This window comes from Megalops cyprinoides, chromosome 10 (assembly GCF_013368585.1).
Source record: "Megalops cyprinoides isolate fMegCyp1 chromosome 10, fMegCyp1.pri, whole genome shotgun sequence".
In the NCBI taxonomy this organism is placed as follows: Eukaryota; Metazoa; Chordata; class Actinopteri; order Elopiformes; family Megalopidae; genus Megalops; species Megalops cyprinoides.
The window spans coordinates 17,645,692-17,670,579 of record NC_050592.1 but is presented as its reverse complement, the minus strand read 5'-3'; the positions used below and the strand labels follow the sequence as shown (position 1 = coordinate 17,670,579).

Below are 24,888 nucleotides of genomic sequence, written 5' to 3'. Positions count from 1 at the left end.
CTGCCTTCTACGCATGTGCAAAAAATGTCATCACTGCTCTCTTCAACCTCTCTGTAGACTTTTCCTGAATACGCATGACATTTACAATGTGGAAGAAAACTCACAAATGGTTTTCAATAAAAAACCCTCTCAGATTAATCTGGTGTTGTATTCCAATAAAGTGACTTTTTTGTGGCTTCTGAGTGAAGACTGACTTCAGGGTGATGCTGTTGTAATACAGTGGTGGATTAGTTGGATTAGTTTGGCGGGGCTTTCATATTGGTAAGTGCCCCACCTTAAGATGACTTGCCAGTGTTGATTGAGGTATTAATCTGGTAAATTAGTTTGTGTTAGCACTTAGCAAGTTATTCTAGGCCCTTCATATTGATCTCTGGAGTGACAGGGCTTAGAAAATCACTAACCAGGTCCACCCAGCAAACTCATTCCTTACCCATGGCAATAGCGTTTGAGACATGTCAAGATTAAAATAGCTTGTAATTGACACAGCATTGACTCTAATCCTCAGTGTTCCTTACTGATTACAGTGATATTCAGTGTCAGTTATGTATAAATATCTTACTTAATCATACTTTCATTTGCATTGTTAATGGTTAATTTCTGAATACCCATAAGTCTACAGAAACTCTGGCGCCATGCAAATAACAGTGCTGCTTGGCATAGGCCATTATTATGGTGCCTAGCATATTGTTTTGAAGTACTTACTATTGTTTTTGAATCTGTATCTTTCAATGCTCCCATTTTTAGGTGTTGTGGTAAATCATGCATGCTTAGCGGTTTTAACAACACCAAGACAGTTTGTCGTATGGCAATAAAATGTATGTGTGTTAAATCTGTGCTGTCCCTTAATGCACAATTCATCAGAAAGACCTTTGATTATTTTTCAGTCATACATTCTTGTAAATGTCATGTAAATTCAGTGTCTAAGCTCACTCTGTGGAATTAGTCATAGTTCAAATGGGTGTTGTTGGTTGTATTTCAATTGCCTATTGAAAGTCAGATTTTAATAGCTGACATTTAGTTTTGACAGTGACGCAGATCCAAAGCTAACTCAGTAAGCAAAAATGACTAAAATAGCCTGTCTATTTGATAAGCACTAACAGGAGACAGTGGAGATTAATTATGAACTCTGAATTCATTTCTAGAATGCAACCAGAAATAATATGATGTGTCCTACAGTTTTGATTAGAATTAGGACAAATACACCTTGGCAAGGAAACCTTTACAATCACACTTGCCCAGAGAAATGTATAATATGCAAATACATAATGCATACCATGCATCCTTATGTATTATCCTTGCTTACAGGTAATGTAGCCACAGATTTGTAAGTTGCATCTGAATTTCACATCAGTACATGATCAGTTCCTGAATGGGTTTTCAGTGCATCTGTTGGCCCAATAGGGGCTCACTGAAACTATGCTTCATATAATTCAAGTGTGAAAATACAGCTCTGTTACCATTTTTTTTAATGTAGATTAATTAGAACACCATGGTGAGGCATTGTTTTACACTGGCACTGTGATATTTTCCCCAGGAGACAGCACAGGGTAGTGCTGAAGAAACTACACTCATAACCAGAAAGTTGCAGGTTTACATCTCAGATGGGGCACTACCATTGTACCCTTGAGCATGGTACTTGACCTGCTTTATTTCATTTATCAGCCATGTAAACAGATGCCATATAACATATAAAAAGTGCGTAACATGATAAGGGCATCTTCTGCACAAATAAATGATGTGGTTTCTGACTGCTATTAGCGGTCATCGTTCACGTGCTTACTCGGTGGAGTCGAAGGGAGAGGCTCAGATTTGCTGCTTCAGACCGGTACCTGATTGGCTGAACTCTCAGAGTACTCAGTTTTTCCCTTCCTGCCAGCTGTGTGCTGCGGAGAACAACGACAATGGCAGGAAGGGCTGACAAAAACGCCACAAGGCACGGCTGACTTTTCTGCTGTCGTCATGCCAATGAGTTGACGTAGTTTTTATTTGAATGCTCCAGGTTTTTGACCTTTAGTCTTGGTGCCATAGCACACTGACTATCCCATTCCCTTTTCTCCCAGTGCCCTGGACAGCCACATCAGCAGCGATAAAATCATATACTACATTACGCCGTTGTTTCACTAAATGTCACACACTTTGTTCCTGATACTGTGGAACTGTGGAACCGAGGAACATGATGTTTCCATATATTCTGGATTTTAGGAGAGTCTGCCTCGTCCTTGAGTGATTGTGAATTGTTAAACATTTATGTCTTCCGTGGCAAATATGTTATAACAAAGGAGATTACTGTTAAAATTTTTAAACATTTTCTGATTGTTAAAGGGATGATATTCAGGTGCACAAAAGAATAAACCTCAGTATGTTAGTTACACTGACATGACTTTTGATGATACAGTTAAAACCACAGATAACCACAGATTTCATACTTATATAACATTCCAGTTGTGGTAAATTGCTAAATTTAAACTGTACTTATACCTAGTTTTTCAATCAAGAAAAATAATTGTTGTAGTGTTTAATTGTATTAATGTTATAACCTTTTTGCATTTTCACTATTTGGCATAAGAATTTGACTGATTGTCAATATGCACCAAAAATTCTCTGTCTAAATGTAAAATAGTACCCATAGATGTTCCCATCTGAGTATGGGTATGTTTCAATGACACAGTTGTACCCATAGCAGCTAAGCTATTAAGTGGACTGTTTGCAGCAAATGGTTCCACACTGACTTTTCACATTATTTGGCTGTGGGATTCTTATCAATGGTATCCTTTGTAAAAAGAAAAAAAAATCAAAAAGCTCCTCTGTCGTCTAAGTGGATTATTGTCATTTTAAACCACTTGATTCCATGTAAACCGATATGCTGTATGTGAAATAGATCTGTAAAGGTGTGTCTCATAGACCTTGCAAAAGGTGTAGCAGCTCCTGTGTTACTTTATGTGTGCATTCTTCTGACACACACACAGAGAGAAGAGCATGGTATAGCCTAGGAGCATGGAGTGTTTCCTGGCTCACTTTCTGTGTCGCCTCCCCTTTCCGCGGCGTTGAGAAACCTTAAGGCTCTCACTTTCCCAGAGCTGTGAGAGAATGAAGCGGGATGCAGGGAGAGAGGCAGGGAATGGTGCAAAGAGGAAGCAGGGTGAGATCATGCCTGTTTATGGAGCCCCTGCACCGGGGAGGAAGCCTGCAGGGGAATGTGTGTGCTGGTTATACTGCATCATACTCTTTTTTTTCCAAGAAACCTTTTCTCAGCAACTGCACATCTCTTTGGGTGGAGTGAACCATAGAGGGACTGTTGTGCAAAGATGTGGATGGACAGGTATTGCCACAATAGCCAATGCACACGTGCACACAAGTGCACCTATGTATGCAGTGATCTTAAATCATGTGAGGATTTCTAAAGCAGTTCATTTGTATGTTGGGAATAAATAATATATTAGGGGGAGGTCTAAATGGATGAGAGCCGCAAAGTGTGATGAAGAATTAAACAGACAGCTCTCCTCCATTATAAGGAGAAGGGTTTCAGTCTGAGTGATGCAGGTTAGATATCCTCTAGAAGATGGGAGTAGTCCCTTCAGCCATATTCTCTCTCCTGCAAAGTGATGTCATAGGCTTTTCCAGGGTGACTTCTAAGAGATTTTCCCTTAGAAGAAATCACAGTTGACCACCAACTTGGTTTGTTGTGGGGAAAAATTGGACATGAGAGCAAAAGCTAATACACCAATTTGCATTACAGGCCAGAAGTGACTGTAATAACAAGAACACAGTGCAGTTCTGCCACAAATGCTACAACAAGATCAAAAATCATGCATATAGTACCATGCAACCTTGAGTGAGACAAGCAGTTTGTCTGCCGTACTGTACAGTGTGCCTCAGTGTGCTCTAGGGTTGTAAGATGTTACTTGTGACATGCTGTAAGAGCCCCAGGAGTAAATTGGAGACTGTTACCAAGATGAACGGGAGCTGAGGAGTAGACATAACCAGTGGCAGTTAACAAGGGCATCAGTATGTTGCTGAGGGTGGGAAATGTCACTTTACTTCACTTCACTTCAACTTGACCTGAAGGCCACATGCTCAATTCCCAGGTGGGTATCTGCTGCTGTACCCCTTGATTGAGTTAATTAACCTAAATTATTCCATCTTGTAATGACTTCTGCTAAGGACACTAAGGCTTAACTATGGATTCACTTTGGCTTTGATTTGAAGTAATTAAATTAATTGCATGATAAGTTGCAGAGATGCAAACAGGTACATATACAAAATCACTCATGAGAAAGAACAAAGTACCAACAGAAGAAATGCAGGGCCACGGTTGTGAATGGCTCACAGAAATCAAGCAAATGGCTGCAAGTTAGCCTTTCACTGCTGCCAGACAACATCACATTCCTACAATTGTTCCAGAGCATGTTATGTAACTGCCACCTCGTTAATCTCACTGAAGTGTCACCAATGTCTAAACTGTATATTTTCCCCAGTGTTGACATATTTTTCTTAAGTACATGCTTTAAAAAATCTCTTAGAAAATTTGCAGAAAAGAATGCAAAATGAAGTGCAATAGGGCCATGAGTTGCCTTTCTGTGTACATCTGTGTTTTATTTGGCTACGTTTCAGAGAGTTGTTTTAACAGACAGGGTGATTGTTATCATGTAAGCTGCTGAAATACTATTTTTCAACAGCCTCTGTTTCCCCATTTTGTTGATTTAAGTGTTTCCAAAGAATTACATAACTGTAATTGGATTCAACCAATGTTCTTATCTTGGCCACTGTGTTTTTGAGGGAGGGAAATGACTGAACTCTGATCTAAAGGAAGATAGGAATGTTGAGAAATTGTTCATGTTTAATATTACACAGTTATGCGGGAGACTATTTTTGGAGTTTACAGTAAAGGGCACATTATGTTCAGTTGCTTGGGGGCATACAACTTGCTACAAGTAAAACTACTTTACCTTTATGTTGATTAAAGTGCCATTCCTCAATTGTGTCAAGTGTCAAGCTCTTTGGGATATTGTAGATTTGGTGTATTTGTAGTGATTACAGTCAGGTTATCGATGTGTAGACAACCTAGAAAATCGCTCAGTTCTGAACTTATGTATAAACAGTTTGCCCATTGGAATGTTGTTTTTGTTATTTCACTGTTTTAGGTTGTTTAGAGGCTCTCCAAAACATTGCTCCACCCATGGTTTCCTGTGGGGACAGCATACACAGTAGAAAAGAAAAGCGTGGGTGTGAAGTGCTCTTTGGGGACAAGCTCTCAACCACAAAAAAGGAACAAAAAAGAAAAAACACCGTCTTCAGTGTATTCGAGTGGGACTAAGCAGTACCACAAGCAATAGTATCTGTTGCTTACCCACTCACAGTCACTCCCCCATGTCTTGGCAGTACCTTAATTGTACCACTAGATGGTATAAAGTAACCATCAAGGTGATTTCCCAAAGTGCTAGTGCTGTATAATTTAAGAAAAATATGAATTTTATACATTGTTCCTATTTTCGGTTGTTCTTGCACTGCAACAACTTGAAAAGGAACAAAGAATTTTCACAGTTTTAAGGAGAATGCCTCTAACCGCTGTGAGCGGCGAATGGCATTTTGTCGTCATTGCTCAGATGCCCACTGACGCAGTGCATGCTAACTGGAGGCGGGAGACTCCGTGTTGTGTTAGATGCTGTGTCTGTGTTCTGTCGCAGCCGAGGCTTTCCAGATGCCTCAGGCTTCTCTGAGTGTTCCATACCTGGCGTGTTTGAGCTGGCCCAGCCGTGCACTTGAGAATGCTGGAAATGATCAGCACCCAAGGCCCAGTGCATCCAGAAGCTGGGGCCGTGTTTACTGTTTGAAGGTCAAAGCACCATTCGTTTGGACTCGGCCCAAGAACTTGACAAATTTACGTGGTGTGGTGTGTTTTTGTTGGGAGTGCACCACAGTTACAGCAAGTATTAAACTGAGACACTTTGTGTGAGGCTCTTTTCCCCAGTCAGTGGCTGGGACTCCAGAGGCCAGGATCTAAAGATGAACACCGGTGATCATAGAGGATTGCAAATCCACAGAAAAACAGGAACCAGATCAATAATACATTTGATATTAAGGGCTGTTTTCCCCTGCCTTCCTTTCAGCCCTATGCCTTTGAGCAGGTCTGCCCAAAGGGTTTGAGGTCTAGTACTTGGGTTCTGTGCTGTGAAGCTCAATGTTCAGATAGCTTAGGTTTTAACTTGTTCAGTCATGAGGGTATGCATGAGAAAATTGATCTTATACAGCTCGGCTTTTCTTGTTGAAAAGAGTAAGAATTGGACTGGAAAGGTTTCAAAGAAATAACTTTCAAAGAAAAAACAGGGTGGTTAATAAATAACTTTGGTTTGCAGGTTAGGTCTTCCTCAGTGAAAAACATAGCTTTTAATTTGTACCTTTGATAAGAGGAATTTTTTTTCTCCACCTATTCAATATTATGTCCCATACAGAGAGAAGGAGGGAGATGACGTGTTCGCACAAAGTCAGCAAACAGGTCCTGATCTATTCAATTCCAGATGTGACATGTCAGCTGAATCAATGTGCAAAGGATGTTGAAGCATTTCATTTTGGATCCCCCATGCTGTGTTGTCTACTAGCTGAATTGCTGTTGATACGTACAGAAGTCAAATTCATGGTAGAGAATAATGTTTGGTGATTATGTGAATATATATGGCCATGTATATAAAAAACAAAGACAGCGATTACAGAATAAATGAGAAATCCTCATTCAAGACAGGTTTGTCAGCAGCAGTACAGACAAGGCATTAAAACAAATTCATAAAAACATAAACTCTCTAATAATAAGTAATAAGTACTCTAATTTAACAATGTTTATTAAGTCAACATTAGCACCTTAAACCAACCCAGTACATAATATTTTGTGCTGCTTGCCTGCAGTCTGCACATACTTCTGTAGTATCAACAATCATAGCACACTAATTATAAATAATCTACTTAAGACTGTGGTTTTTAATGCATCGTCAGAAAAAAAGGTTAAGTGCATTTCTAAAGATATACACATACACTTTGTTTCTCTGAGGATTATGGTAGATACTGGACAGTGGGGAGCAGCCAGCCATTATACCCACATCCTCTGCAGACGTATAACAAGTCTAAATCAACTTTTGTCACATATTCATAGATCATTGTAAGTGTACACCAGAGATTCTCTGTATAAATGGGGGTTTTTTTTGGAGTGAATAGTTTTGCAGTGTCTCGTCTAAATCAGTTTAAGTTATTTTGTTTAGAATATGTTTAGAAATGTTTACACAGTGCGACTATCAATGTTCTGAAATGTGCTGGTTATGTAATGGCTGTTTAAGGTTTTAAAATGCTTTATGGTTGGTGATATTTGATTGTAAATGGAATATCGCGTGTCCTGAAGAGCTTGTCACTGCTGTGGTTGGCATAGTGGTGCAGTGACTAATGCACTGGACATGTAACCATAGCATCTGCCGTTGTGCCCTTGAGCAAAGGGCTTAACCTGTTTTACCTCCGTAAAAATCAAACCTGTTCAATGGGTAATATGCAGAAATGTAAAGTATGCACACCACACTTCATAAGGGTGTCAGCAGTACATAGTGAGTAAATAATATTGCTTTTACAGCTTTGATCTCTCATGTGCAGAGACATGACCCAACCTGCCTGAACCTGGAGTATTTAGACAAAGGCGTCGCCTTTTGGGATTCTCCATATTATATGTCATGGCTGCAAGTAACTTATTTTTATGGAAAATTAAATCATAGAGTTCATATCAAATCATAGAATTTATTTCATATTCAAAATTCAGATTAATCAGGCATGTTTCACTGTGATATGGATAACATACCTTTAAAGTACTGCACCACTTCTCAGATACAGATTAAATTATAATTGAATAATCACTTTAAATCAACAAGTCATTCAACTCAACTCAGCATTGTGTGCACAGCATGTATTCAGAATTGAACTCCAAAAAATACAATGCCAACAGAGCAGATGCAAGGTATCAAGCATCTATCTGCTTCTCCAAGGTCTTGCAGTGACAGAATGATAAAATCCTGTTGATTTTAGGTCACATTCAGTGTTGTGGAAAGTACACCTAATGGAGCTAGTGTCAATGCCCATACACAAGGCTAAGGACAGTCACTTTGTCCTAAAAAAGCAGGCTTATGTGACCTTCTGTTCAGGAAGTATTTCATAACAGGAAGACGTTCTAGAACATGCAGTAGTCTGGTTCTTGGAAGCTGAACGGGCACATTTTTCACCTCCCTTCTCTTCACCTTCCTCTCCTGTCATATGTCTTGTGACAGGGAGGATGCAGGGTGACTTTATCCAGGAGCCACACCTAATGGTCAAACAAGAACAAGAGGCATTCCCTGAATTCTGGGTTGACTGTGGGGTCACAGTGTACTGGACAAAGGGAGGTGCTGCGGAGAATTGTCCCCGTTAACGATCCTCATTAGGGAGCTGGAAAAATCCATGCTGTGCCGCTTACACGGCAGATCTCTGAGTGCCATGGTCCTGTCGTCATTTTTACGAACGAACCAGTTCATCCAAAAGTCAGCAAACGTCACAAGTAACATTTGTCTCTCTCCTTTTGTCATGGGTCTTTTGGCATGGCAGGTTGGACCCTTGTAGGAGAGTGTGTGCACTGGGTGTGGAGGGACTCCGCTTTATTAGGAGTTAGGGCTGCACTCCAGCTAAACAGGTGCCTAACACCAGAAAAGTAGCAGATACACAGAAAGGCACACAATGAAGCCTTTTGAGACCTGCTGGCTTCGTTGTACCCCATGGTTTGCATTAGAAGAGGCCCATGGGTAGCTGTAGTGGTAGTAATCCTGCAGCGAGGGTCTACTGTAATCTCATCAGAACCGAATGCAGTCTCTGAGACGCTTCACAGTAGAGGCAATTACGCTGGGAAACTGCAGCCGTCCGCCGCAGTCCGTCCGCTTGGCTAATTACGGGCACAGAGCTCAGCACGGGGACTGCAGGAGTCTGCTGGCACAGCGGGAGTGCACTCTGCGCGCTCTCATCACTGAGCAAACCTTACAACCTGTCAATGGACAGTTACTCTGCTTTCCCTATTTATTATTCTTTCTAGAATGTTGGTTTTCTGCAGCATCTGTACCCCTTATCTCAGACTGTATTATCAGCCACATTTATAGTTGTGTTATTTCAATATCCAAACACTGTGCTGTTCTTTCTTTATGGGTCTTTATAATCAGCGGAGGCCTTGACGGAGGGCTATTTGCAAGGCTTCCATCACAGGCACTCATTTTGTGACTGATATACACAGCAGGCTTTTGCATAGCTGAAACAATTCAGTTAAAGTGCTGCATCGGTGGTAGACCTCGACCCTCTACCGTGGCTCGGATCCAGAACCCTGCAGCTCCTGTCTTAAATGATTAGCAGTAATGGTACCTCCTCTGAGTAACAGCCTTTTAGAAAAGCATGAAGGCCCACCCTTTCTCCATTGGCTGATGGGCCTCCCATATCACCACCTGTCCATTCTTGAGTGCACCTGGATCTGTGTCTGAGTCCGGCTGAACTAATCATATCTTTAATGCTATTGATGCTGGTAGGAAACATGACTATACTGTAGACTGTAGAATTCACACTGATTCTTTACCAGGTTTTAATATATCATACTTAATAATTTATGCATTAATGTTTCTACCAGCAGAAGCCCTTTAGTTCTTAGCACATTCATTACTTAGCAAGCTGTCTTCGCATTATCTACACAGGGTTTATCAATGTCAATTTAGACTTGTGTAGACTCTTAATGTGATGTAAATGCACAGTATAGCCATGCTCTGTGAATTACTCTTTACAAGGAAATGTGCTAAAAATAAATTATTAAATACAATTTTTGTTGTAATTAGTTTGGGGGGGAAAAAGGGAAAACCGTATTGAGGTAAAAGGGATACAACTGTGAGCATGTGCTTTTGTTCTCTGCTTTTAAGTTATCATTTACCTGCTTCTGGTTCACATGAAGGACAATCCACATCGCGCCAACAGTGATCCAATGTGTTTCAATCCCAGTTCAACAAAAGATTCCTCATTATGCCCCCCAGGGTTGATGGTCCTTCATGGTATAAAGTCGCCCTCGGGCCTCCGGTCAGACATGGGCACCTTGCCGCTTGCCGCAATTATCCCAGACACACTTGAGCAGCAACGCTTTGGTCCTGGTACCTCAGGGAATAACCTTTTTCCAGCTGAAATCTCCTTTTCAATATCCTCTCTGCGGGTGTCCTCAGCTGTGCTGAGATTGCTCTCCCATAAAGGCGAATTTGACTAGTGTCGCTACATGGACTTAATTCATTTTACCAATGTCTGGGGGGAAAGAATGGCTGAAACACAATGCAGTCATGAATATACAAATGCTATAGTACGTTATTTAAAATATGGCCATCTATGGCCATTTTTAAAATCCCTCTTCAACCCTCTTCAATTTTTTTTGTGTTTTTTACATGTTTTGTACTGATCACGCATGAGTTATAGAGAAATGCGGCTTTCAAATGAGTGCCTTGTCACATATTCCATTCAACATGTGTGTAGCTTTTCTGTAATGTCTGTTTTTTCCTTGAAAATGTACACAGACATAAAAATGTTTGAATACAGTATGAGGCCAAACTAGAACCAAGAAAGAGAAAATAAGCAATACTGATTAAGAGAGACCAAGTCTTACTAAGCCATTGGCTTACATGTTTCTGATGTGTCAAATTGATCAGTATGGGCTGAATGGCAGTGGATTATGTGGTGTTTGGAACTGTTTATCGATGAGAGACCACAGTGGACGTTCTCTGCTGGATGTTTCACCTTTAATGGTGGCTTCACGTAATGAACTTGTAATTGGTCCAGTATTTTGCGTATTTTGTAGTCATACTTTGCCCTGTTTTAATTGCAGTGACCCCAGTGGGAGCTGTGTGAAGCCGGATAAACAGCTGAGTGCTTGGTGCGTGGTGTGGATGGATAGGTAGAGAGGGCGGACTGCATTTCCCCCTGGAGCCAAGGCCTGCGGAAGATTGATAAGTCATTGGTAACAAAGTGGCTCTGTGGCAGTGGCTGTGGTGTGGAGTGATGAGGACTGCAGTCTCCTTATCTCCCCAGCTCTGTCCCCCCATCAATAAGCAGTTCTGTTCAGTATGGTGCCAGAGACGTCAGCAGGGTGAAAGGCAAAACAACGCAATAACATCCAGCATGCCATTTCCTGAGTATAGAAATCAATTTTGAAAATAAATAATTATTACTGCGCGTGTGACGCAACTTATCAGATTCCCATAATAACAATGACATTTTAAAGAAGTAATCTGTGAAAACATCAGTTGACAAGCTGTCGCAAGTGAAATTGGTTCGGCTCTGTGGTGGAGGCTACAGGCAAGAAATCTCCCTCGTGATATTTTGTCAATCAGTTCTCTCTCTCTCTCTCTCTCTCTCTCTCTTTCTCTGCCCTCTCTCCTCCTCCTCCTCTCTGTGGCCCCTCCCTCCCCAGCCCCACAGTGCCGAGGCTCTGCGCGTGTGTCTGAAAGAGCGGGGCCAGGACGTGCTGGTTCTCCAGAGGGTGTCGTCAGAGCGACTGCCCCCCCTTCCCTCAGCCGGGGGAGGGAGACAGGAGGAGAAGGACAGGAGGTAAGCCTTTCTCTCTCCCTCTCTCTCTCTCTCTCTCTTCCCCAGTCATTTTCTCTTTCTCTCTCAGACAAACTCAGACACACACGCTCCCTAGTGCGTGTGCGCATGCACACACAACACACACACACACACATACAGTGAAACGCGCACACACGCACGCTCTGCTCAGTCAGACGGAGCGCGTCTGCTGGTTCAGAGCCTGTGCGGGAGCTCCAGCGGCTGCAGGGAGAGAGAGGGGCGTGCACCAGCAGCCAGCCCAGGAACGGAGAGCCTTCCTGGGGCAGCGGCGAGCGCTCAGAGTGCGAGAGGCGGGGGGGGGGGGGCAGGGTGTTACCAGGGCATGCGGTAGACACGAGGAAGGGTCCCGGGGACTCCTGGAGCATGCAGCAGTGACAGCGGCGGGACCACAGCGCGAGGACGGTGGGGACTCTGAGGATGTGCAGTGCGGCACAGCTCCACTCCCTGGACCTGCGGCTGCCCGCCGCGCTGGTGGAGGAGGAGGAGGACGAAGAGGACGAGGGCGGCTCGGATGACAGCAGCAGCACCAGCAGCGGCGGGGAGGGGGCGGCCGTGCCCGCGTTCGACGTACCTTACTTCCGCTACATCGACGAGGAGGGCGAAGAGACGGAGGAGGAGGAGTGGAGCAGCAGCCGCTCCCTCTCCTCCACAGAGGAAGACTCCACCGACTCTTCCTCTCTGGTGTCCGACAGGTATGTGGTGGTGTCCGGGACGCCCGAGAAGATCCTCGAACACCTGCTGAGTGACCTGCGGCTGGATGACGGCCAGGGAACAACACAGGGCAAGGAGGCGGGTGAGTGACTGTTCCCAGATGTCCCTTCCCTGTAACTTGTTAGTTTGTAAGAGTGATTCAGTATCAGCCATCCCATACCCTCTCAACCAACTGTAAGTGTGTGTTTCACACTGTGTGCACCAGATTCTCTAACTGTTCTTAACAAGGACCTTCTATAGTGTGCATTATGGACGGTACTTTAAATACTTAATTAGGTATTCAGAAGGAGTGTAAATCTCATTGAATTAAATCTCACTGAATGAAAATGATTAAAGTTTATTATTGTTTTGACATCCATTAGTGTTAGTGCACCAATAGGGCCAGTAAGATGGGAGATAATTAATGCAATAATAGATGAATTGCTAATTTTGAACAGGCTGAGGAACAGCATTTAACTTACAGAGGGATGTATAATCTGAGTGCTGATTTTGAGCAGGCTATAGAATAGCATATAACTTCTTCAAGGTACTGACAGACTCAGCAGGTTGCATTTTTTTTGTTATTATGATGCATTTCATTCAGCATTACTTATATTCTGGGGGTGCAGCAGAGGGGGGACAGGTGACATCCGTGCTGCATTGTGGAGATAGCATTTGCCCTGTGTTATTGGTCTTGGTGTTTCCTGTACAATAACACTGCACCTTTCCAAGGACTGCAGGAATAGCTTTACGTAGTGTCATCCATCAAGGGCTGTGTTTTGTTACCATCTATCTAACAAGATAGAGGGGGGGGCATGTTTTATTTATAGGGTCTTTTTTTGTCTCTCTGAATCCTCCCATCCTGCTAGCTGGGGGAAATCCGAGCCTGAATCCCGTCATTTTGTCAGGCAATTTTGATGACATGAGATGGGAAGGCTGAAGGAGGGCTGGCTCTCTCTGCGGCGTTCTTCCACGGTGGACAGCGATGAATATTTATGTGTCCGTGGCAGCGCTGCAGAGAGAGAGAGAGAGAGGCGGAATGTTCTCTGTCTGCCGGTGCGCTGGCAGCTGACCTGAGATCAGCTGTAATTCCCACTCACTCTGTACCTGTGAGCTTCCATGATCCCTCTCAGAGCTCCACATCATTGTTCATTCAGATGTGGATGTGTAATTCAATCAGGCGCAAATCTTTATTATAGGGAACACTGGTGAAACATTGAATGTTAAATTTACTACTGAGTGAAATATGAAATACGATGTACATCCAATTATGCTGTTTTACAAATACATTACATCCAAATTTGCAGAATTGTGTTTTAAATTGTGTAAAATGTGAGTGTAGTGTATCCAAATATATGCGGACAGCTATAAATGTGAAAGTGGCAATCACAATAATATTTGTGCTGACATTTGCATATGTTTAAATGATGCATTCCACATTTGTTTTATTGCATATTGCATGAGGACTTATGTTTTGAATGGGATGAGGGAAGGTTGGAAGGAAGAAGGTGCTAGCGAAGGGGTGTGGTTAATGATATTAAAACAGTAAAATAGCATTAGTCTTTCATGGTGTCTGTGTCAGGCGCACACAGCCTTTTCTGTTTGCTCTTTGCTCTTTTCAGAACAGCATCAGAGGATCAGGGGGAAATGATGTGGAAACTCAGGCCTGAAAATCCCACCAGCCATGACATGTAGAGTAATTGCCACCTAGACCAAACCATCAAAGGGAATCGGGAACAAAATCGCTTCACTAATGTAGCCGCTGTGGGTTAATGTAATTACAGGGAGCGTCCTGGGAGAATGGATTATTTGGTTCATGATCGACTTTCTACACGATGAACTCGTTGTTTTCATGGAGTACATGCTGCTGTATGTGCTTGGGTTTGGGTGATGAAAACAGATGCGCTTATAAGAGAAATACAGAAAATTGCACCTGTGCATAGGCAGTATACATCTTGCTGAAGTTCTGACCACATTAATCATGTCATGCCTAAAAGACGCTAAGCTGGTTTTTGTAAGTAGAATGGCTGCACCAAGAACATTGGGCATTGTAAACAATACCAGAAAACTGCATTGCCCATGTGAACATGAATAATTTGTGCACAGTAAAGAGGTATGTTTTCCCTTAAGATAAAGCTGGGCAAAGAAGGATGCGGTTTTTAGTCTCTGAATATATTGATTATTTTCGTTAGTAACCTGTAGTGCAACATTCTGTTCTAATTACACCCTGGGGATAAGGGAACTTTTAAGGAAGCTGGCCGCGTGAGTAGTGAATGCACTGTTTTACATATTACATCTTTACGTAAGTTTTAAGTACTTATGTTAATATACTTATGTTATATAAGTTATTGTATCATGTGATGGCATGTCATATGTGTGAGCTGTTTGCACTGTATCTCACCTTAGCCATTTACACTGAGACATTAGATGACATGATTACTGAAAATGTAGATTTCCTCTTCCTGAATAGCTTCATTATTGACATTTCAAATGTTACCCATGAATACAGCTGGATTTTTTTGTGGTAGTGCGAAAAGAATTTCCCAGTCGGGATCTTGAGGCATCATGAACTAGGGTCCTTAGCCAAAGTTCTATTCATCTAGACCTTAAAATTGAATCTATTGGTTGTCATTAAAGAACAGAATTAGAAAACTTGGAAAATTAATTAGGTTAAACTGAAAAATGTGTCAGTGAATACATTCTGTCTGCAGTCTCAGGATCAGCAATCACTTCAGTTCCTGTGATTCCTTGGGACTTTTACTCGGGTTGGGATTCAAACATTGCTGAAGGCTTTTTTCCCAGCGTGCACTGCATGAACTATTCATTGAGCCTTCTCAAGATGAAGGTAAAATAAAGTAAGAGCACGGAAGTGCTGGAAGAAGTGTCTGAATCAATGCATTACATATTCCTCTGGGATATTCCCTCGGCATTTAGTAGGCAGCTGCAATGCTCACAGATTTAAGAAGTCGCGCTTGTTTACTACCCTTGACCAAAACCTTTGAAAGCTTGCACTGATTATGAGGAGGCGGAGACCAGTGCTTGTGGTATGTAAGCAACACTTACCTAATAAAAATCTGTAGGCAGCGTCCTCAATGGGAATGATAAGAGTGCAACACTGCAAATTAATGGGGATTATAATGTGTCATGAGATCTGATTCCTATTAGGTTTAATCAACTATGAAACAAGGGTTTGTATAACTGATAGCATCAAATTGGATTTTTTTTTTCTTAAAAGCTGCTACAAATGTAAGTCTGTACAAGCCATTGCGTGTTTCTATACTCATGGTCTAGCCTCTAATACCTCAAAGGATTCTGCAGATTCCTGCATAAATTCATTCTGGGTTCAGGAAATGATTTGGATCATTTGAAAGTTGCCAATAGTGATGTGATTCTAAGGAATATTAATTGTCACCACAGGGTTTACTAACCCTATGTATAGATTTTCATTACATGTGTGTATGTGTATATATATATATGTGTGTGTGTGTGTGTGTGTGTGTGTGTGTGTGTGTGGTGTGTAGACAAGTTGTTGAGCCGCGTTTAGGAATAGGCCAGGCCAAAGCTCTAGCTCCCTGCAGTTCAATTGTTCCCCGTTGAACATTTTTCTCAGTATTCTTTTTTCCCCATACCTGAACGCTGACATTGTCAATCACTGTGCTTCATGTAACTGCATGCACGTGTGTGGGTGTAGTCAGCGTTTGCCATCTTCCTTCCAAACTGAAAGAGGCAACACAGCAGGGTGTCCTCTCTCCTGTGTAATGTCACAGTCCACTTAACACCGTTTTGCTCTCTGACTAGCCCAGAATATAACAGATGGACAGTGCTGTGCAGCAATTATACACAAACTATAGCTCAGGCATATAACCTGCTTGAATGAGGCAGTGATGTCATAAAAAAGAAATGTGGCTCCTTTAAGAGCTGATGGCATGGCTGACTTGGATTTCTCCACTTGTATTGGATTAATTTTGTTGATGTGCATGATGCTATTTGGGCATTTCTTCAACCCTGTCACATTCACTTTGCATTTTCCATTGACAAAATGAATCATTTCTGTTGGTGGCTGTCTACCACACAGTGATAGATTATCAGAGGAACAATGTGGGACTCATGGTGTCATTATCACCCTATTCATGTCCCTTTGAGTGCTGGGTGAACAAACTGAAATCACAGGGATCATTAATTAACAAATTGCATTAAACTACTTGTATTTGGACCTGCTAGATTCACTGTGAGTTTCTTCAGATGAAGAATTCTGATACTGTTGCTTATTTTTTAGGGTTAAGATCAATGACCAGTTAAGTAGTGATGCCCCCACCTTTCGTATAATTATAAAAATTCTTTACTACCTTCTGGACAATGGAACAATGATTCAAATATATTTATATGACATTGTAAGAGCCTGTGTTGCTGTGTCATTTCTCAATCCAGACTGAAAATTTACACGGGGAAACGGCTCAATACAATCTGAAGTGGCCTCTACAGTTGTGATATAGCTTAACTATATTGCTTCCATATTGCTTGCTATTTCTTTTTTCCCTTTCATTACCTCTGTCTCTCACTCATTCTTTCTCACCCTCCCTCACTTTGTATCACTCTTTCCCTGTGTCTGTTGCTCCTACCCTCACCATATCAGTGAGTCAGAGAGCTAGAGAGCAGGGAGATGTCTTGATAAGTAATATCGCACCTGAGGAGGATTTTGTACATGATTGGATTAGCAGTGACATTCATTGTATGTGTACACTTTAAAGATAGAATACAAAATCGTTCTCACTCTTGGCATTTCCACTTTCCACACCATTCTGGTGACATTTTGCTGACTCATGCCTGTTTTGAAAATTCTAAATTCTAAATTCATAGTTGATGTTTTTTTGAGAGGTGATGGAAATTAAGGCTAGGCAATTTATTTTTTATTGGGGTGGTTCTGAAATTTGAAAATGCAAACCAAATAAATTTGTACCGCTTAAAGTATGGCCAATGCAACAATGTATACAAATAAAAGTAGCATTTTAGTCAAGCACTCACATTTGTTTGTAATTTAAAAATCATGTATTAAAGTATGCTCCACTAATGAGCGATAAATGCTGATTCATCCCTCTTTACTCTAGGAGGACTTTCAAATTTAAAGAAGCCTTGTGAATTGTTCTGCTTTGGGCATTTTAAAGCTTTCAGAAATGTAGAAACAGTGGGTTTTTAGGCTTTCATGGAGAAGCACCATGTCACCTTGAGGAGTGTGTGTGTGTGCGTGCGCGTGCGTGCGTGCGTGTGCGTGTGCGTGCGTGTGCGTGCGTGCGTGCGCGTACGTGTGCGTGCGTGCGTGTGTGTGTGTGTGTGCCTTCTTGTCTGTCTGCCTGCCTGTCTGTGTGCACGTGTGTGTCCTCTGTGCTTGTGTGTGTGTTGTTGGGTGTGTGGGTATATTGGTGTGTGGGCGTGCAGAGCTGCTGTAGGTCAGAATATGCAGCTGGACTGCCTGCAAGCTGAGACTGACTCAAAGATGACTGCTCATCTTTGACATGTGCTACCATTGCGGTCAACAGCTTGAAAGCTTTTTTAACTGTTGCTTTGCTCAGCTGATGTTTCTCTGATATTAATTTTTTTCTTCATTATCAGTTGCATATATCCCTGCTCTGCCAATATCTTCATTTAACGTTGTTACTTTGTTACTAATTGTTGTTGTTACTAATTCTCGGAAAGAATTTCTTGTCTGTCCCTTCTCTCCACCAACGCAGATAAGGGTATGAAGAGAGAGAGAGACGGAAAATTGTGTATTAGTGACAATTTTTTATGGGATCTTGTCAAAAGTTGTAAAATTTGAATATATCATAAAAGTAATTTATTCTGTACCACATTTTTTACTTTGCTTTCTCGTGTTGCACTGAGCCCAGTATGATTTCCAGAGGGAACTGAAAACCTAGAGTCAGGTAGGGGTAAAACTGGAAAGGGTGACTGAAATATGCAGTATTTGTGCATCTTTGAAAGTAAGGAAAAGCCTACCTTTGTGAGTATTTCTAAGGTGAAAGGGGGCATATTTTTGATATGCATACTTTTAATATGCATTTCTAAGGAGAGATCTGGGTCCATTGTATCTCCAGTATTTTTGATAATGAGGTTTGGAGCCACTGAGTATCCCTCAAGGTTGGTTTGAATCTTTAAGATCCACCAACTTGAGTCTGTGTTTTTAACTAGGAAAAAAACAAAGTTTACAGCTCACACATGATGAAAGAAAATTTAAAAACATGCTTTGAGAGGTTGCTTATGTCAAAGGAATCATTACACATGCAGTGTTCTGTGAGGCAAAACATTCCGCCAAGTGAACCAAGTTTTAGCTGTTTTGGGAGCAGCTCCCTCTGTCTCTCAGCTTCTAAAATATTCATCCTGTTTTACGCTCGATCAAACAAGATTTTAATGTTTCGCAGCAGTGATGCAAAACTGAACCCTTTCACACACCATAAGCAGAGGAATAAAATACAGTGGATTCAATCTAACCCCAATGTGCTGTATCCTTAATTTTGAATAACACACAGGTGAGAATGTTTCTAATGCAGCAGTCAAATTCAGTGGCTCTTGTAACCCAAAGTCCAAACCTCCCAAATAAAAATAATTTTGTAAGGAACAAATAAGTAAGTAGTAACTTGTTTAAATTGTATTACTTAAGCAGAGCATGTTGTGAGTCCATTGAGACTGATCTTTGGTTATGGTTTATTCTGAATGTGTGAGTGTGTGGTGGGGGTCTGATTATGACCACTGTAGATGGTGATACAGTTAGCATAGTTGGTCTTGTTGTTGAGTTTGGAATGTACTCACACTATTGCTGCAGAGTCTCATTGCTGCACTGAGAGTCCACGCATGCATGTCGGTTTGTAAGTTTGTGTGCATGTCCACAGCTGCACACCGCAGATTGTCAGAATGCTCTGCCATCGCCCGGAGAAGCAGAACACACACAGACCCTTGAGAAATAAGTGTGAAATTAAAGGGGAAATTCACAAACCTGTCAATGCGGCGTGCTCGGTGAGAACCAGGGAAAGCCTTGTCGCTAATAGGATTTGGGGCCTTGGATACACGGAGCTTTTCTCTGTTGCCTTTGCTTATTTATGGGACACATTCTCACGAAGGCAGCAGGACTGCCGGAAGGCTAGCTCACTTCTGATCAGGCCAAACTGAAAATGCCATAGCCCCCTCAGGCTGATTTTTCCACATGTCCAAAAATGAACTTTAAACAACAATGTCCCATTTAACAGCAGTCTGAGGGTACGATTGCAACTCCCTCAAGGGATCTTTCTGACAAAACCCAGATTTGCACAACTCTTGAGCCACCCGCTGTGAATGAAGGTTAGGTTTTCCAGGACAAGGGTGAATCATACACTGTGAAGCCACCACTGTGTGGTAAAAAATCACCAATATTAAAATGGGAAGGAAAAGGCATAGATGGAAATGTGACTGGTTTCCCTGCTATAAATGCTGCACTTCATTGATGCTAAACAATGGACAATGTGCATTTGTCATTGTTCTGAGAGTTGACAGATGTGCTCATAAATTATTGAGATTTCACATGCATTCACCAAAAGAACAACCATCAAATTCCACATTACAGGAAACATATATCATTAGCACAATAATAACAGCGTGACTTTAATGTGCATTTTCTGCAAATTGATGGAAGGCTTCGAAATGCAGAGCAGGAATCAGAGCATAGCAGAGCATGAAGGAGAAACATTCCCTGCATTCAAGGGCAAAGGAGGACTGTAGCTGTGCTCTATAAACACATTAAGCTGATGGCCAAGCAAATATCAAATGACCTCCACATTTGAGAAGCAATTACAGTGAAACATGGGGAGCAGTGGGGAGGTTACAAAGAGTCAAACGTCCAGGGGCTTCACCTCATCTTCATTTGTTTAGTCCATGCGCCAGAAACACAGAAAAAATAGCATTAAAGCCCACTTACTTAAAGGGTGAGGGGGTTACAAAGGCAGGTCATTTTTAAACTCTGTCGGTAGAGGAGCAAATTAAAAATGGATGAACGTCATCTGCGACCCCAGTACATTCGTTATGAGTGATGACTTGTCATGCTGGGCTCAGCTCTCATTAGATGTTACTCGCTTTAAGGTTTATTTGAAGATGTGTATCTTGTGCCCCTGACAAAGTCCTTGCTGTGTTTAACGACATCACATGGAGCAAAGGAAGTGGCTCAAAACACACAACACAAATGCGTGTACCAGCTGCTGGAGATACTCAGACATTGTGGTTATAACAATTAATACAAGATATTGACATTTGATGGAAATTATGAAGATTGAAATTGTACAAATAGATGCATGAACGAACATATGTGGAAAAAATTTAATATGTGCATGGCCAGAACTTTTGATCATTGATTAGCAGATCTCAGTTGAATAGGAACAAACATTCTGACATTAGATGAAACCATCGGTAAGAGTCCTTATGGTAGAAGCATTAGATGTTTGTGTATGGGATGTCACGCCTAATAACATTGGCTATATAGAGCCTACAGATGACTCTAAAAGCCCCTTTAAAATGTATACATGAAGAATTTGTCACACTGTGGTCCACATGAACAAACTAATGTTTAATCAGCCTATCTCTCTGCAGTCCCTCCTTTACTAGTGACATTTCTCATCTGGAATTCATGTTTTTGGAGCAGTTCTCAGGCATCAGGGGAGCAGGACATTTAATTAATTCTTTGAACTAATTGGTTTTTTTTCCCCTCTCCTTTCTGTCAAGCTCTGTCACCCCTATCTGATTGAAATCCCGTCCCTGTAATGAAAATGTTGAAAAATGAACGCGCTTTCCGCGTGGTGATGATAAAGCTAAGACGTGGCGCAGGGGTGTTCCTCGTGAACGCTTCAACACCTCTGCTGGAAGGCGTCATTCTTTCCCCGCAGCGCCGCGCTGGCAGGCTTGTCAGCTCCGCTTTATGCGCTGTCCCTCGCTCCAGGTTGGATGGCAGGCCAGGAAGCGTTCACACAAGTGTCAAAGGAAAGCTTCCATTTTCATTACTCTGACTGGGGGGATTCAAAACATGCTGCCGTCTCTGGCAAGGTCGCCACACTTGGTGAACTCGTGAACATGAAAGAGTGCTCCATGCCCTGTGTGAAAATGGACCGTGTTGTCTTTTGTAGCTCCAGGTGGTGAGAGACGGCATTTGATCAATATTTTAGAAACAGGTTGAAAAATATTCTGGTCTTAAGGGAGGAAAGATGGGAAAGATACAACCACCAAAAAATTAGGGTTTTCATTTCCTAGTTGGAGAGAATCATTTAATTATTCATGGCAAGACTCTTGTTCTTTAATCATGGACTTGTAAAGAATAATCTGGGCCGGTATTTTTCAGTAATTTTTTTTTTTATCATTACGAGCTGATAAAATATGACATCTTGCAAAACTGAGAAAGCTTTGTGACCTCAAATTCCCTGAGATGCTGCAGCGAGCATTGTGCGTAACTGCTTCCTGCGGCGGTTGGTGTGACGCCACAGTGAATGTGTTTGTGTTGGGCTGGTCCCGCTTAACGTACCGAGGTGCCCACACGTCACCGCTGTTTACTGTTTGTCGCTGTTCCCCAGGGCATGTGTGCTGGTAACGCCACCCTCCTCATTAGGGCTGTGTGGGTGTTTGTTTTCTTGCCGCACCCAGTTTCCTAGAAAAGCAACAAATGTGTGTATGCTCAGGTTACAGTAAACCCAACTGAGAGAATGTCATGTAACCAGGCTGAGAGGAGGCACTACCATGCTGTACAGTAGCACAGGAGCCGGACTTAGCGCAGCTCTGACACTTACTTTAGTGTAATTGTTACTTTAAAATATTGCATAAGTTGTTTGGAAAATGTTGTGTGAAATGAAATGTGTGTATTTGAAAATAAACTCCAGGGAGAGTTTGAAGATGATGTACCAGGCAAACAACAAGTGACAGGGCTGATATCATCCAATGAAGTACCCAGACTGCTTTATTTTCCACATATAACAGCCCAGCATTTCTTGCCATTTTAAGTGAGGTGCTTTCTTCCTGATTTTCAGAGACCCTCCTGGATGACTTCCTGTTGACCTATCTGGTGTTTATGTCAACAAACGATCTGTGTCAGGCGCTGCTGGGACAATATCCTTTATAGGCCAGTGGCCTCCTTGGACAATCGCATGTGATTCAGAATGTGTATTAGCTTCTCACAGGACTCTGTGTGGTTTAAGGACTGTGAGATGATCCTTCTAAGCATCCGTTGATTTTTATAGTTGGCTGAGGACCTAAACCCAGATATCCGAGGTTGAAGGCTCCTATGCAAAAATATCAGTCTTTTTTGTTTTACCCCTCTTTTGGTGCCAAAATAGCATTTTAATTTTTCCCCTGTATGGTGAGTAATCCACATGTCTACAATTGTGTGCCCAGTGCAATATATGGCAAATTATGTTTAAAAAAATTGACTTCATAATTTTCAGACATTCCTTTTCTTATGGACACAAATTATCTCATGACTAAAATGAATAAAGTGAAATTCCATTTGTATAAATCTATAAATAGTACAAACAGAATTTTCCACTGATTTAACTGTGATTTATTCACGTTTGTCAAAAGTAAGGTGAACTACCCATGAATGCAGTCCTTTGATGTGGTTTGACATGACTAAGAATGATAATAAAGATAGACATGACCAAAAAAACATCCATCTCAAGTTACCGGTTAACCACAACATCCCAGCAATTAAGGAAATAAAGAAGAGCAGCAAAAAAAGAAATGAAAATTTTGGTTATATTAAAGATTGTTCGTACTATTGTCATTACACAAACATCTACACCATGTGTGAATATTGCAATTTAAAGTTCGATTAGTCCTACCTGATATTGTATATGCAATGACATGCTGTATTGCAGTCTTTCTGTCCAGCCGCTTCAATAATACTGTTAAATCTGTGTGTAAGATTCACTTGTTTATTAGTATCTCCCCATATTAAACAACAGATCACCAGGAAGTGACTTAGCATCAAATATTAACATCAGAAAGCATATCTGATGATGACTGTCCTGCTGTTTTCAGTTATAAACTGGAGTTGTCATCATTGGTTGTTGTTTGTACAGGACGCCATTTTGCAGGATTTATTTACTCATGGTCCTGTGGGGAATTGGACCATTGCTGAAGTGCTGATTGCTCCCTTGATAGAGAAACGTGGGAGAACAATTCCACACTTTGCTCATAATTTCCCAGACTTCAGTATTTCATAATGAGCTGCTCTGTGCTTATCTGTTTATTCAGCAGAGTAAGGCTCCTTCAGGCTCTGTGCTTTCCCCTGGGAACTGACTGTATATAGCTATGACGTCAGGCCGTTAACATGAAGCAGCCAGATCTGCATTCTCTGTCCAGGTGTTTCAATTCCTTAACTCCTCATCCTCACCTATTGCTCGAAGAGATACAGGGGAAAAGAGGAAGGCAAGGAGGCACTGTACAGGAAGCGCAAAGTCCTGCACCTGGTGTCTCTGTGGAGCGTCCTCTACAGAGACTTCCTGAGAGACGACGAGCAGGTCAAACTCTTTATGAAGGTAAGGATAGAGGGAGGGGACCACTGCACTGAAAAGAGAGAGAAAGTAAGGGAGGGGCAGAGATTAGGTAAAGAGGGAGAGGAAAAGTAAGGGAGTGTGAAATGTCTTCATGTTTTACTGTTGTCATAAGGCACACAATTTATCTGTTTATAACAACTAACATTGGTAGTTAACACGGTTATGTCTACTGAATTGGCTAACCAAAGCTTTCAGCTTTGTTACATGAGTCGCAATGAGGATAGAGAAGGCTGTGTAAGTACACAAAGAAGTGACAGCTAGCAGTAGTACTGTCTACTGATGGCTACCTGTGGTGCACTATGATGCCATGCATGTTTTGAATTCAAGTGACTCCTTTCATAATGCAGTTGAATAATTTAGAATACATTTATGGTGCAAAGCTGCTTGGTGACTTGACTTACGGGATATTTCCTTTTAAAATCAGTCGCTAAGCTGTAGCCACAGGCAAACTTGTGCTGAAGCACGCTGAGGGGATTTTGTATTTGTTTTTCTCTGAAGAGATTAGTTTGGCTATAGTATGGCAAGGTGTGGAGTTAATAGTCTAACTCAGCTGATTCTTGAAGGCAAATGTCTCAATAGCCAATAAAGATTGTTTTGCATGTATCACAGTGGAATGTAAGTGCAAAATGGTTGTATTTTTCTACCATGGACACTAAAAGAATGTACTAAAATTTCACATGGTGTTTTGCTTTTGCTTAGTGTTAGTGTTAAACATACCACATTCTATAGTTACTTTCATACATGTATTCAGGCACTATGCTCCAGCTGTCAGGTCTTAAGGCAGTACAGGATGAAGAAATATGCAAATAAGTATCTAAGTATCTAGTTATGAATAACATTCATTTGTAAATGTAGTCCTTAGTATATAAAAAAAATCTGTGTTACCTGTGATATTCTAGTGTTGTAAGAGGTAGTTAGACAGATATTTTTCCCATTCATGCGATGAATGAGCTACACACAATCAGACTTCCTTAGATATGACCACATGGTAGCACATGTGTGCTGTGTACATGCTCCA

General features: G+C 41.6%; 1 protein-coding gene across 2 annotated transcripts in view; it reads left to right on the top strand.

Annotated features, from left to right (window-relative positions):
• The window catches only part of LOC118784315 (rap guanine nucleotide exchange factor 5-like), a 71,761-nt gene that overhangs the window by 30,846 nt on the left and 16,027 nt on the right, over positions 1-24,888 (top strand). For both annotated transcript variants that reach the window (XM_036538509.1, XM_036538508.1), the window contains 4 exons: positions 11,474-11,610; positions 12,321-12,421; positions 22,344-22,422; positions 23,708-23,852. In XM_036538509.1, coding sequence (XP_036394402.1) covers positions 11,474-11,610; positions 12,321-12,421; positions 22,344-22,422; positions 23,708-23,852 — 462 coding nt within the window. The remainder of the gene's footprint in view (positions 1-11,473; positions 11,611-12,320; positions 12,422-22,343; positions 22,423-23,707; positions 23,853-24,888) is intronic.